Source organism: Varroa jacobsoni, unplaced genomic scaffold, assembly GCF_002532875.2.
Source record: "Varroa jacobsoni isolate VJ856 unplaced genomic scaffold, vjacob_1.0 scaffold_1174, whole genome shotgun sequence".
NCBI classification, from domain to species: domain Eukaryota; kingdom Metazoa; phylum Arthropoda; class Arachnida; order Mesostigmata; family Varroidae; genus Varroa; species Varroa jacobsoni.
This window is the reverse complement of record NW_019214076.1, coordinates 59,653-75,012: the sequence shown is the minus strand read 5'-3', so window position 1 is coordinate 75,012 and position 15,360 is coordinate 59,653. Positions and strand designations below refer to the sequence as shown.

General features: G+C 35.9%; 2 protein-coding genes across 2 annotated transcripts in view; one reads left to right on the top strand and one right to left on the bottom strand.

The window, feature by feature from the left end:
• The window catches only part of Vha26 (V-type proton ATPase subunit Vha26), a 4,568-nt gene extending 3,351 nt beyond the window's left edge, over positions 1-1,217 (bottom strand). Inside the window, exon 1 of the mRNA XM_022845559.2 lies at positions 1,021-1,217. Within this exon, the coding sequence (XP_022701294.1) occupies positions 1,021-1,053 (33 nt within the window). The 5' untranslated portion in view covers positions 1,054-1,217. The remainder of the gene's footprint in view (positions 1-1,020) is intronic.
• Positions 1,218-1,527: 310 nt separating this feature from the next.
• Vps11 (vacuolar protein sorting 11) overlaps positions 1,528-15,360 on the top strand; it is a 15,151-nt gene continuing 1,318 nt past the window's right edge. The window contains exons 1-11 of the mRNA XM_022845557.2: positions 1,528-1,685; positions 3,195-3,272; positions 3,516-3,624; positions 3,895-3,989; positions 7,597-7,683; positions 8,190-8,340; positions 8,526-8,756; positions 9,484-9,644; positions 10,393-10,634; positions 12,526-12,751; positions 13,829-15,329. Coding sequence (XP_022701292.1) covers positions 1,665-1,685; positions 3,195-3,272; positions 3,516-3,624; positions 3,895-3,989; positions 7,597-7,683; positions 8,190-8,340; positions 8,526-8,756; positions 9,484-9,644; positions 10,393-10,634; positions 12,526-12,751; positions 13,829-15,329 — 2,902 coding nt within the window. The 5' untranslated portion in view covers positions 1,528-1,664. The remainder of the gene's footprint in view (positions 1,686-3,194; positions 3,273-3,515; positions 3,625-3,894; positions 3,990-7,596; positions 7,684-8,189; positions 8,341-8,525; positions 8,757-9,483; positions 9,645-10,392; positions 10,635-12,525; positions 12,752-13,828; positions 15,330-15,360) is intronic.

The window sequence follows — 15,360 nt, the reverse complement described above, 5'->3', positions numbered from 1 at the left end:
AATTTTTTGAAGGTCACCAAATATATTTCTATGCCAAACGTGTGCATGAAAGAGTCAATATACGCAAGATTTTCCTTGGAAACGAACTAGATGTGAAGATGTCTTCGATCTATTATATAGGAGATCCTTACAGTTCTAGCAGAATCACCGTTAATAGGCCTGTGTTTCAGAAATTGTGTCTAATTTTCACCTATTCTACTTTAACTGCTGGCATCTGCCGTACTCGTTTAAAGTAATTACCAATGAGCTTAAGCAACTCATTTACCCTCCATCTTATACGATTTTGGTCTTTTGACAATATATTTCACTGGGGGGCCTCTGATTGATCTTAACGGCGAGTTTTTTTTAATTTATAGTTACTATTATATGTAGTCATGATGAGAAAAATTCAATTGTTAGAAAATTAGACAGGACAAAACCAAAAATAACCAATTTATTTCCAGAAATTTGAGTCATGCAATTGCAATAGACGCATTTTTGTTTGCATAAATGTTTTTTTGTTTGTTCATAAGTTAACATGAATGTATATTGAAGTCCACTTGTAACTGAACTCAATATCCCTGCTATGAATGAATGCCTATCTTCAAAATATTCGTTTTCCCGAAGGACGAATATGTGAGTTATGTCTTGACGGTTAAAAAATACTAGTTTGAATTCCTTACGTTAGTAAAGCTAAAAATTGAACAGCATACTAGATTTAAAAGTCATGGCTCTGATGAATCTCGGAGAACAATGACTTCCTAACATGTGCTATTTGAACATTAGGAGTCGATGCTGCAATGAAAGCAGATTCATTATGAATTCTTGATGAAAATGTAGTGCTGATAAAAAAATTCCCTGTCGATAATTCTAATAATAGTAAAACATAGGATTCGAAACAACTAATGAACAAGAGTAACAGTCTATGTACAATTTTAATGAAGTCGATTTCACTGAATTAACATGGGAAAATCATTCGTAGTCTTGTAATGAGTATTGTATATAACTGTAATAAGTATAAATGGAACCGCAATTTCGTACCTGCTTTTGAACATAGGTGTCGGTCTGCGCCATGGCTGAAGCTGGTTTTAAGCTTTATGCACTCAGAATAAAAATTCACACCAAATGAAATCTGGTAAACCCGGATCTTCGCTGTTTGTGCGCTATTTGCTTTACACCCACAGCGTATCCGCTGTTAAGAGAGATATCCCGTGATCCGCAGAAGAACTACCCAGCAGCAGCAACTGTCAGGTGACTGAACGCAATGGCGCGAGTTTTCAAACGATCCTCACAAAACCTACGATTCGCTTTAATATCAGGATAATCAGCTCCGAAAATCAACTCAAAACATGGTGTAATTTGAAGTCAACAAGGTTAACCGGTTAATGAAAAAAAAAAACTTATTGACTGGTATCAACCTGTACTGTACTAAAGTAGATACGTGTGAATTGCAAATACCTTTACGTCACATTGGGGTAGGTAAAAAAAGACAGCAAGCAGACGACGATTAGATCATCATGTGATTTTGACAGAAGTGTCGAACTTTTTAGAATAAAATGTGAATGAGATACGCTTATTTTTCAAATAAACGGCTTTTATAAGACAAAATAGATATAGGTAGTATTTCATGAGAAAATACTAAAAAAAGACGAAACCTGTCAGTAACTGCATTGTTTTGGTGGATCATGAAGATGTCGTTTGTGCAGGTGGGTTCTTAATTTTCAAAATTTTAATTTTTAACCTATTTGTTGAACAGTTTGAAATCGTAGACTACGATGTACGAATTTTTTTCTATTGTACAGCAATAGCTGCATTATTCACGTCCCATCGTTTTCTTCTATAGAATACTACAGAGAACTCGTTCTTGTGAACAATGCTGCCCTCTGATACCGCTCTGAAATGTAGAATATAAGAACAACGTACTTTAAAAATGGCTAAGGGACTTACAATTGTTATGCAAATCTCTGACATAGCTTTCCTTCATGTTTAATTTTTTGTGGGAATGGTCCCTTTAGCAAAGATAGGTAGGCCGTTATAGAACAGAGGTAGGTCGTTCTGATCGGCGTTCAGATAAATACTTCAATAAGAAAATTGTTTAAGGAAAAGCAATGGCATAGTTGATAAAGCACTTAAACCAAAGTAGTGTTTCACATTAAAACATAGCAGCATCATCTCTCTCATATTGTAGCTTACCTAAACACTGATGCAACAGCTAGTGCTCTGGAGCTTTGTATTCTTGGATACGGCTACAGGGTCAATTTCGAACCTAAAAAAATACAGTGTTCGATCACACAAACTTGCTTATTCTGAAGAACGTAATGAAAAATAGCCTGTCTGAGAGGGTCCACCACAACATCTCTTACACCTATTAAGAATGTTTATGCATACTTGATCCGAAGATAAGTTTCCATGCTGTATAAAAGTAAACAGTTTTGATTTTATAATTTGCATTGAGAGGATTGCCTAAATCAAGATGATTTTTAAGAAGTTGCATTGGTAATAAGTGTTAGGCTACGAATCAACACTAAATGATATAGTATAGAACATTCATAGGTTATATCGCTATAAAAATATACAGGCTGCGGCACCTAACTCGAGTATCTTTCGTATAATTTATCTTTAAAACTGTATTTAGATAAAACCAAATATTTTAACGATTTTCTTTACACGTGCTAACCGTCTCAATTTTGATAGTCACGATTATTTATTTAACCACCATTCACCGCAATTACAGCTTTTTGCCATATACTAGTCATTTTGACAATATTCATTTTTTAGTGTGCATATAACTATTTAACAGTAACCGCGCGCCAAACGACATTGGTAGAAATAAAATTGTTAAAGTTTTGCACAAATGCTAAATACCAAAAATTCTGGCGGAATTATTGGTATTTAGCAGAATTTTGGGCTAATGACAGACCAGAAGTCCTGAAGACGTAAGGACTAAAACAGCCAAAAAGTTTAAATGGTGCGAAAAGTCTAAAAAAGCCACATTGTTGGTACTTATATGGACTATCCAATTGACGATTTTCCTAATCAAATAATATAATTAAACAAGTGGACGCATGCTGATTTTGCCATAAGGCGATTTGGTTGCGGTGTAAGCGTAGTACTTTGTAGTCTATTTGAAATAGAAAAGTTTAGCACATTATTTTAGGCGCTTAAACAACACGCAAATTATTACCTATCTGAATAACTGATGGACCTATTTGCAGTGGCGCCGTTTCACTTTTTTTGACATCAAAGTGATCAAGGATAACAATAATCAAGATCAGGAGTTCAACTATTTGAAGGTATCGCTAATACGTACACTGTCCTTGCAATTTGAACAAACTTAATCCTGTGATTTAATCCTGTGATAATTTTAATCCTGTGAATTTGGTTTGAGGCAATGCTTTTGCAATAGGCAAAAGCATACAAAATATTATATATAATAGTATATGCCATATTACGTTGTTAGGTTACTTAATTTTGACCCACAATATAACTGATGGAAAAGATGTATATATGGCCAATATCTTTTTCTAATTTTATAGGATGTGAACGTAACATGCGCGAGTAGCGGAGGCTCATTGTTGGTGTTCGGCGATTCTAAAGGAATGATCCACACCGTCAATCGAGCACTCAATGTCTCCACATTCCAGGGTTTGTTTTATCGTAATCACCGTTCGGTATTCTGTTTAATTCAAACCAGCTCTTTTTTCATCTGAAAGTTTATCTATACTAATTTAGAAAACTGCAAGACAAGCTAACTAAAGAAAAATTGAGTTCAAGGAAGAGACGTATATTAAATTTTGAGATAAAACTCTTCTTCATGGTTCAAAGGTCTTCATGACTAACGTTTAAGCGAAATTCTTGTAAGTTAACATACAGTCCCATAATGATCCCCTGTTTTTGGTTTCGTTCATCCTACAGCCTTCAGGGTATGCGTAGAGCATGTCCAGCAGATGCGCGAGAACATTCTTGTTGCGGTTGGATCTGACGAGGCTGGAATCAATCCTGTCATCAAGGTAAAATTAAACGGAACACCATCTGACTTTATATAAAGCACATCAAATTATATTTATATGGAAAATTTTTTACAAGGTTGATCTGAAACTTGATTTATTGACAAATTTAATATACTTTTGGTATCCGACGGAAAAAACTAGTCAGTTTAATGTAATTTGCTTTGGCATTTTTCCCAACTCGTAACTTTATTGACTTATTTTTGCTGAAGCGCACCTAATGTTTGTATAAGGTATACAATATTTCTCACCACAGTCATGGGACACTGCGCTAGTATAGGAACTGTTTCTAGTCTTTATGAATTTATAGTTCTGCGTCACATAACTGCACTTGGCGGTGTAGTCCGTAGTCGATTACGCTAGACTGTACCTTAGACTGAATCTACTGTTATATTTGTGTCAGACTTTTCCCTATATCTTCTAGTTGAAATAATTTATATGTTTGAGTCCGGCGCTGAGTCAGATAGAATATTTGAGTACAGCCGATGTGTCTAAATTTAAAACATTTTAAACTTTCTTTTATCGTCATAGGTTTTATTTTGATTATTTCTAATAGTAGCCTATCACAATTAATCGAATTCACATTTTAGTCACACTTCCAAATGCTCTTTTAGACACTGAATTTATATTATTACTGCCTGATAAGGGGACAGTGCCGTCAACCAAATCAATTAGAGGGAGCTACTGATTTGACTGGGTTACTAAATCGTTTTCGTTTAGAGTAATTTAGAACACTACTTTGATACACATAGCATAGCACCGTAACTGCATTACTCCAGGCGTGGTTGCCCTTATAAAAAGCGCTTTTGATCTGTTCATACGATTTCCTTCATACGAAGAAGCTGGCCAATCCAAGGTATTCTCAACACTAGCTAATTATTTCCATTTTCTGATTTTCCTCATTCACAAAGCAATTAACTGTTTTATTTGGCACTGGTTTTGATATGGTTTTTGGAGAGGCGATTACGATTATTCTTAGCATACAAGCTATAGTAAATTGTCCATACTGTTGATGGTTCGCTTAATCCTTCTATTTTCGTTTTCGTATCAAAGAAGGAAAACTACTGGTGGATTAGATTTTTTCGTACAGGAATATAGAGCTTATTAGATCGAGAGTATAATTTTGGAAACGGTAGGCTTAATCTCTACATGATTAGCTCATACGGTCCAAAACTATGCCATGCACATTAACCTCAAAAAGATAATTGACTATATTTACTTTGATCCTTCTGAAACCTTTAACTGAGGGCACCATTTTTTAGTTTATGAAAAACCAAGGCGCGAAGAAATGGACTCTAGAACTATTGCGTATGGCTATATTGTTATTTTTTTTACCTTTACAAACATTCCTTTTATGTGCAATTTAATAAAAATGATTGCAGCTCTTCGGCTGAAATGCCTAAAGAAAATAATTTATCTCCTGTTTTCTTCCGTACTTTTTGGCCTTCAAAGGTGTAATACCAGGCTTAAATATTCGCAAGCTCTATACAGACTATTTAATTTAAGTAATCCAGTTTGTTGAACTCTGAAGAGCAAAGAACATGGGCTACCAAGAGTCGTAACGGCGGTTTTCGAATGGAGCAGTAGAGGTAATACAGGTATTTTTCCATATACTTCAATTATACTTTATAGCATTGAGTTTGAGGAATCCCTATATTACACTCATAGAGCCGACACCATGTTCTTAAGAACTTTGAGCCCAAGTTTTTAATATATTTATATTTCAATGAGCAGGTTACCTAAGTGCCTCTATCAGTATGCCTAGTGTCAGGTTGTTCAATTCATGGTAGTTTTCGTTTCCTGTCTCCTTGGCTTAATTTTTTTTGTCTGCAAATAGCGACGCATTGTATACGCTAGAGAAGCTCTTTCTTGTCATCGTGTTGCCTGCATCGCGAAATAGAGCTCAAAGAATTCGTGCTTTAAAGTCGATATACACTTTTTCAAAGTGCGAAAATTTCGACATTTCATTAGATAGAAATTATAAAGAAGTATGTTGTGATATAAATAAGGGCATTTTTCACCTGATAAAGAGTGCAGCGTTTTGTTCGAATCTTATTGTCAAATTAATTTATTATGTAAATCTGATCATTCCTCATAACCTTTTCTCATCTCTTATTAAATTTTCATTTAGCCATAAAATTTTAGATTCGGTAATGGAAAATAATGAAGAAACTGGTCAGCCAGCTTCGGAGACATTCTTCGTTTTCAAATGTGCTGTTGCGAACTTCGTTTTGCCAATAATCGAAAAAGATGTTAATCCGTTGGCGCGTAGTCTGAAAAAATATGGTAGATGTAAAGGAATTTCCTACTCAGACTCTTGCACAGCAACCTTGACGACCTTTCCCATGCTTGATTTGGTATATTCGCAGGGAGAAAAATTACTTTGGCTTGTCTACCGAGTCTTTTTTGTTCAGTCGACGTAACCGGGCCATCGACAAATAATGGCTGACTGCCTTGTTATTCTCAAGCCTTTGTTACTTTAGAAAACCCTTCCAGTCCTACCAAAGGCAAATCATGGATTTTTGGGGTCAAATATGGCTTAGTTTTGTTTTTAGACGTATCTTTCGAAGCTACCCTTTCTTTTCGCGGCTTTATATCCACACGAAGATACAATTTACCGTAACACTTCGGTTTAGAAACCTATTATTGTGGCTGCGCACAGACTGATACTGAGTGTAAGGTTTAGTGTTAATAGGAAGTCGTGTTTCATGGTGCGTTTCAGCCTGCCTACTATGGTGGAGGCGTAGTCTAATTTCTGATGAAATTTCATACCCACAAAATGCCTGAAAGCATTCCAATGTTCACAGCTTATCTTCTCAGCTAATTAACAACTCCTTCACCAGTAGAGGTCTTCATCGATCACACCTTCTAAACTTTTTTATTATAACACAACCAGAATTTTATTACAACCTTTGCAGAGGCCTAAGCATTTCAAAATAAACGTACCTAAATGTACGTATCTACGTAATGTAAAATGCATGCGTAGCTACAAGGCTAAGCGTCTCCTTCACGGCTTTGGTAGCAGTGACTCAAGATCCAAATACCGTGAGGTACTCTAAGCCGACCCAAAAAAAATTTTGCTTTCTTGAAGTGTAGCGACTAAAGAAACAAAAATAATTGAATGCGTGCAATTACAATCTATAATACGTGTATTACTTGTAAATTTACATATCAAAGCGTTGATTTTATGTACAATATATATGCAACATATAGGCAAATTTTGAATACAAATAAAACTTCAAAGTTTTCAAATATGCGATACGAAGTGATCAACTGTATGTCAAGTACAAATAGCTAGGGCTAATTTCGAAAAATAAACGATTACTACCATCGCTCCTGTTATTATAATATCAAATTGACAAGAACAACAATAATAACAACACACTACGTATGAAGCTGTATTTGCAGACAACTTGTAGACACTTTTTTTCTTTATTTGATGAAGAGATGCTTGTCTTGACAGGCCTTTCATGCGTTACGCAGTTCTTCTATATTTATACACGATTAACTGTACCTCTGTGGAAGTTTTAAAATGCGTAAACAAGGTGCGTTAGAACAAGGTGTTTGTAAATGATGATGTTATCTTTACGTCATCACATTTTTTTATCAGGTGTGGAATCAAAATAAGCAAGACATGCAGGGTGGGCCCTTCTGTGTTCGAAGTATGCGAGCCGTCATTGGCAATAAACCCGCATCGGTAAGTTGACATACGACCATACATTTTACTATTGTAAAATTTTTGGCGTCAAATTGTATATGCACCGTGATTCTTGGCGGATTTTTAAACCGTGAAGAGTTTTACTGCAGTAGTTTCCGTCACATAGCTAAAACAATCTGAAATTAGGAGTATATAGATAGTGTATATATACATTGTATTTACAAGAAAATACCTAACTACTATATGTGAGTTGTATTCATTCTCATTTGTAAATTGAGGCTACAGAGAGTCACGGCTTTATAGAACGATGGCACTAATGGTTATTAGCAAATGTTATCAAATTTGCGGTATTTGAGGATGAGCTGCGTGTTCCCACATATAAAGAATCAATGTTAGATAATCTTTCCTCGGCACAGACAGTTTAGTTGAGGATTGTGCTTAATGGTGAAATAAATTTGTGGGCGCAACATTAGAGATCCTTAATCTTTTCACTATATTGGCTTTGGTATTGTTTTATCGAATCGATGATACTTATCCTATAACAGGTGTCAGCTTTCCGGGTAAACGACAGCATGAATGTAATGGCCGTTGGATTTGATGATGGTCGTCTGCTATTGATTCGATGCGATATCACTAGAGGAACAAGTCGTCAGGCGAAGCTTTTGCACATCGTTATTGCACCCGCTCCAATTACTGGTCCGTGTATCAACATAAGCCCAGTTTGAAGCATTAACGTCATTCTTTTGATTACTTTTCCACTTAAACTGCAAATAAGCCATTATTATAAATGCTGTAAAATATGCCCTTATAGGACCAACTTTTAAGAATCCTATATTGTAAAAAATGAAATTTGGGCTTAATTATCTTTCCTGCTTGAATAGGTATAGAGTTTCAAGGTTCAAGCCACATTTTCGTCGTGACAACTTTGTCTGTACACGCAGTGTCACTTCAGTCCAATGCTGGAACCACTACGGGTAACTCTAGCGGCATCACGAATAATAAGATTCTCGGTGAACCGATGGTTTGCAAAATTGATTCAAATGGATGTAAACCTGGATGCTGCTCTATCTTCGAACCTAGAAAGGAAAATAAGGGGGTCCAGTTCGTTATGGGTAAGTTCGTCTCGATGTAAAATTGCTGTCATTGTCTTTTGTATTATATGCTTGAGACTATTCAAAACATCCTTCAACTATTCAAAAATACTTTACACCGAATGACAATTTATTTACAACTGCTAAACAAAAGTAAAGAAATATTAGCCGTGATCTCTAGTAGCTTTGTCTTTCTATATTTCAATATTGTATCCTGATTTTTGTGGCTTATTTTGGTACCAATTGCTTTTAAAATGAAAATCTTTCTGTTTATTCTAACGAAACGCTGCTGTTATTTATTGGAAGGTTCTATTAACTAAACTTTTCCTCGCACCCAATATGTCTGAGGCCAAAAGAACGAAAGTAAGACATTCAAATATCATTATATTAAAGTAATGGAGGATGAATATACAAACGATTTTATTTACGAGCCTAAAAACATCCTAGTAGCGTATAAATATCGCTGTGCAAATTACCTGCAAATTAATTAAAGTCTTGTACATTATTGGGGGTGCTCAACTGTCATACCAGATACAATAAATATGCATGTTTCGAAAAAGGTTCTTCTGTTGTAAGCAATGTTGACCGCTCATTCTCAAGAAAAGATTCTACCACCTAAAATTACGTCGGATCAGGCAGAATCAATCGAGAAAATGGGCCTCTGCCGCCGGGCCTATTTATGGAACACGCTAGCCGTTCATTCTTGGAAGATGGCCACCTTTATGCTCTCTGTTTTGCGGCGTTTTAGGGTGCAAGTCTGCAGTGTTCTTCTATCATCTAGAAGGAGTTGGACCCTGTCTTGCATTTGAGGCCGAGAAAGAGCTTGTTACCTGTTTTCGGAACTATCTCGTGTGTGTCGTTCGGGACAACGACAAAACCATACTCAATATCTACGACATACACAACAAGGCTAGTACCTCAGTGAACTGACTTGGTTGATAACAGCTTTATGTTGAAACGTCTCTTGTATTGTTCCAATTGCGTGGAAAAAGCTTTGTCTATTTTCTAGGTTATTTAACGCCCTTTCCGCGAAATTACTGGCGCTTTCCTTTTCTCTTTTTAAGTAAAAACGTACTCTTAACTTACCTAAATAAACTGTTCCATTTTCTTCCTCCTTTTTAAAAGTTTTCCGCACCATGAATTAGTTAACAAATTACTTTGGGTACACATATGACAGTTTTTCCTTCTTGCTGCGTCAACATATCTTAGTAAACATTATAGTCACAAAAATGAACAAGAGTAATATCTTGTATAAATCCAATTTTTAGTTTCACATTTTAACTAAAATCACTAAAAAGGTGGACCATGTCCTATATAGTCGAATGAAATTAATTAATCGAGTAGCACCGTGGTGGAGTAAAGACATTTACAGTATTTGACCCTGCGTAGCCATTTACTGAGTTGTCATCATCAGCGTAACCTATAAATACTTATGAAAGGTTTTCAAGATATGCACTGAAATGTTGTGATATACGATTTATAATATACGATTTATAAATTTTTGACGTTTCAGTTGAGACTGAACAGCGTTCTGAACGCTGATAGGCTCTACACGTTTCCTAAGCTATGAGCTTAGAGCCTAAAACGATTCGTTAAGAAATTTGTAGTCCAAGTTGTTGATTATTTGTTTAATTGTTAGAAGGTTTTTGTTTTACAGTATGTTGCCTACTCAACACCCTTAGTTGGCATCAGCCACGTGCTTCCTCACTGGAATGGCGGTGAGCTTATTGTGGTTACCAAACAGGGCAGACTGTTTTCACTAACTGAAAAGTCTACTGAAGACCGCCTGGGAGTCTTGTTTCATAAAAACCAGTATGAACTGGCCGTCAAACTGGCAAAAAGTAATAATTATGATGGGATCGTCGACATATTTCGCCAGTATGGAGATTACCTTTACGCGTAAGTACGATACTGTCAGTTTAGATAGGAGTAAAACGTTATCATTTTTCGAGTACCTTGACTGTTAGTCCTATTGAAAAATTAGCAAATGCCGTCTATATAGAAGGACCAACAATTTTTCACGTGAGAAAAGAAATAAAACCATTTTTTTTATGAATCTGTCGAGAACTTTTGCTTTCCATGGTAAATGTTCTTAGCGTATCCATGCACGGTTGGTTACTACATCATTTTAACAAGTCAGAGAATGGCCACAATTTAAAAAAATAGTACTTTTTCGTTCTTCGTTACAAGAAAATAGATTAGGCTCACATGGATCTCGTCAAGTCCAAAATTCGAAATTTGAGATGTTTATAGCTTTAAAAAATAATTAAAAGCGCTACGTTGTAAAAAAGCTTAATTAATCTAGTTTTACATAACATACGCTACGACTTCATACACTTTTTTTTTGTTAGACAACACAATATACTGATTATTGATTGCAAACGTATTGTTTTGAAACTACAATGAAACATACACTCATGAATTGCACGGGAATTACAATGCTTGCAAATTTGTTTCAATTAATCTAAGTTTTTTTTTAGAAATCTCCTCTTTATTTTAGTAGTAGATGGTAGATTTTAGCACCTTGAATTATATGAAGAAAACAGAGTTTTAAGAACATAATACAGATGAAATTGAGTAATTCATTTGCTTACCAACGTCAAATATAAATATCATATTTGACAGTAAAGAGGGTCTTAAAAACTGACTGGAGGAGTTCTTTCACACAAGTTTGTAATCTTAGTAGAGTTACTGAAAAGCGAATGTGCATATCTATCACATCAACTTTATGTGGTTTACATAAATATACTAAATAATATTTATGAAAAAAATATATGTCAGCAATATATATATTCCGTTGCAACATAAGTAAGGATGTTTAACGTTTTTTTGCTTTACCTCTTTTGTATGTTTATTTTTAAATACCATGCGAAGGCGGTGTTTTTACGTCGGTATGAAGCAGCGAAATAAATGAGTATCTTTTAAATCTAAACTTCAGAATAATCTCTATCCAAAAAAGATCATGATTTGTCTTTAGTAAAATTGGAAGGCCCTTATACAGTTGGATTTCCTTGAGAAGAATACCACATTTGACAAGAATCTCTATACGACTCAGTCGGATTAAATGAAAGAGGCTATCTACCAGAAAAGGCCCAATAGGTAAGACAAAGCCATCCCTCTCCGCGACAATTCTAGGCTGCACATGGCAAAGCTCATTAAAACCACCCTGCAAGATCTCGACTGGAAAATTCTACCTGAGCCACCATGTTCTCCAGACTTCTCTCTGACGATTTACCACTTTTCCGATCACTGGCAAATAATAAATTCGTAACAGCATATTAAAATTGACTGCATAAGTTTTTTAGTATCAGACTTGAAAACCCCAGGCAAAAAAAACTGAGTAAATTGATTGCTAAGACACGAATGAAATGCCACGTTTTTTGCTAGGCAAAACAACCGGCCTTAATTTTTTTACAACCTAATTTTAATATCTTTAATATTGCGGGTCGCATTTATCTGACGATGGGCTTAATGGCCCATTTCTTAACGTGTAATCTGAGTGATGCAAAAGTAGACTTACAGCGGGCAAACGTGTAGGTCCAGAGATAAAAATAAAAGTCGGTTTCCTATTAAGTTATAAAGAAAGTAGGTTTATAGTTTATGCGGAGGATGCGTCAACTGCAACATAAATATTTTCCAGACTGTATCCTGTAATCTTTTCAATATATATACTTATATATTCTATTTTTATTCTGTTTTTCTGAACAATGCCACAACGGTTCCGGTACAAAATATCATAATTTGTTTATGTTTTTGTTTAACAACCAATATGCATACTACGCATCTTCAGCAAAGGAGATCATGATGGCGCCGTGGCTCAGTACGTTAAAACCATTGGAAAGCTAGAAGAATCATACGTTATTCGAAAGCTGCTTGACGCTCAGAAGATTAAACAGCTTACGGAGTACCTTCAGGAGCTACACAAGTCAGGTCTTGCTCGCGAGGATCATACAACCTTACTCCTCAACTGCTACACAAATATCAACCAGATTGATACTCTCAGCGAGTTCATAAAAGTGAGTTACATTATTGTTTTCTACTGTGATTAGATTATTATTGCCAACATTAAACCACTCAGTTGTCTTGTTAACTTTATGTACAAGATTATACTGTGGTGCTTAAGATAGGCACCTGATTGCTTATTAGAAAACTGTGCGAAAACTACGATATATTATTTCTGATACGTAAGATATATACTGATTAAATATATTGATTTAAGCTTCACAAAAGAAGTTTATCCTGTTTTTCATTTATTACCTATGCTATCTGCCCATTAACTTTAGTGGGTATTAACATTATAGAGCATGTTGTATACTTTTCACGCCTGGGTAGAAATAGAATTATAACAACATTCAGCAATTTCAGCTTCGAAAAGATGTGAAAAATTACGTGTTTACGAAGATGTCGTTGTAAAGAATAGTTACGCAAAAAAAAGTGAAATTCTTAAATAAATAGATGTGCTCTACATGCGTTGTATGCGTAGAGTAGGATTATGAGCAATTTCAGAGTCAATATATTAGTAAAATAGCTAAGTTTTGTATCAGAAAACTTATTTGAAAAGAATATGTAGTCTTCTCATATTTTTAGTTATCAATGCCATATCTCATTAAATTTTCTTCAAAACCTGTGCAAAAAATGCTACTAAGGACGGTACTTGTATTAACCTCAATGTTTGGTTTACGAGGAGAAATAATTCACGCAATACAAAGCACTTCAAGGTATATACTTTTTGAACACCATAGATTTTCTGCAATAATAAGCCATATCTTGATATGCACCTTCAGAAAGAGCCACCAAACTCATACTCTACAAACTTCTTGACTATTTTTATGGATAGCTGACATCTCCAGTAAAAACAGAGTAGCTGAGTTAAAAGTCCGTATAAATCTTGATTTTAAACCTTTGAAAATGCTCAAGAAGCGCTGGATTTTAAGGCAAATTTTACTAGACGTTTAATAATTATTATCTAGAGAACTAGGAATTTTTCATAGTAATTTCACTACCTTGATCTTTTTGAGGGTGCATTTATAACGTTGAAAGATGTTGTCCTCATTGAAATAATTAATTTGTTCTTATTTCTTTCTTTCATTCAGACGTCGGATTTACAGTTCGACGTTGAAATTGCCATCAAGGTATGCCGTGGGAGTGAACTCTACAAGGAGGCTTTGTATCTTGCTGGAAAGCACCAGCTCACAGACTATTACCTCAAGATCCTACTTGAGAACCTTGGTAATTTTGATGACGCCATTTACTATATTGAGCGGTTACCATTTGAAAAGGCTGAAGAAAACATGGAAAAATACGGTAAAGTTCTCATGGATCATAGCCCAGATCGTACGACGAGTTTGTTATCTCGGCTATGTACAAATTTTGAAGGAAAGAAATCTCCTGCTGAAAAATTCATTCACATCTTCGTGAACAAGCCCCGTCTATTAAAAGGCTTCCTGCGACAAATTATTGCAGAATTGGGTGACAAGGTAGGTCGGCTGTCACCGATTATCTATAACACACTGCTCGAACTCGAGCTGCAGGAATATGTGGCCGAAACTCAACCTTCTCAACGCACTACGAAGGAAATTGAGATAATGTGCTTTTTGCGAGAAAAAAAGAACTGCTACGACACCGATTTAGCCTTAGGCCTCTGCCAGATCAACAATTTCAAGGCGGGCATTTTACATCTCTATGAGAAGGCTGAGCTATACCATCAGATTTTGTCATTTTATACAGATAAACAGGACTTTGCTAGTGTCATTGAGGTGTGTAGCCGTTTTGGGGACACTGACCCAAGTCTGTGGCTACATGCTTTACTTGTGCTCGCTTATGCTGAGCACGCTAGTACGGAGCAATATTTCATGAGCGTTTTAGAACACATTGAGCAACACGCTCTTTTGCCTGCTATCTTCGTTGTATCAATAGCAGCCCGTTCAAAGACTGCAACTTTGTCCCTTTTGAAGAAATTCTTAGTGAGGCAACTTTCTGCTTATGCAGACAAAATTCGCACTTGTGAGCAAACAATAAAACAACTCAAAAAGGAAACCGAGCAAATTCGTGAGCAGATGGATAACATAAAGCACAGGCCTCACGTGTTCCAGGAGAGCATGTGCTCAGGATGTAAAATCGAGCTTGAGCTCCCAAGTGTCCACTTTTTATGTGGTCACTCATTCCATGTAAACTGTTTCGAAAATTTTGCCGACAACAATGAAGGCTGTCCGTCATGTGCGCCCGAAAGTAAGCGTATCGTCGACCAACAACGACAAATGGACGAAGCAATGAAGACATTAGATGAAGATTTTAGCCGATGTTTCGCAGACAGCGACGATGTAATGGCAACGGTTGCAGAGTTTGTTGCTAAAGGCGTCTTTAAAACTCTCGATCCATGGACAGAAGCCGCTCTTAACGATACTAATGACTATATTTCGACCAAACGTTGTGCACCCAAACAGCAAAGCATCTTCGAGAGACCATCGTCCTTTCCCGCAAGAGTGCCAGAGCAAGAGGTTGTGTCGAAGAAGTCAATTTTCGATAAGCAAAACCCGTTTCAGAAACAAGAATCGCCTAAGGCAGCTAACGTTACGAGTTTGTGGAACCAAACAGGTATATTCCGCTTCCAAGTCGAACCTTGTTA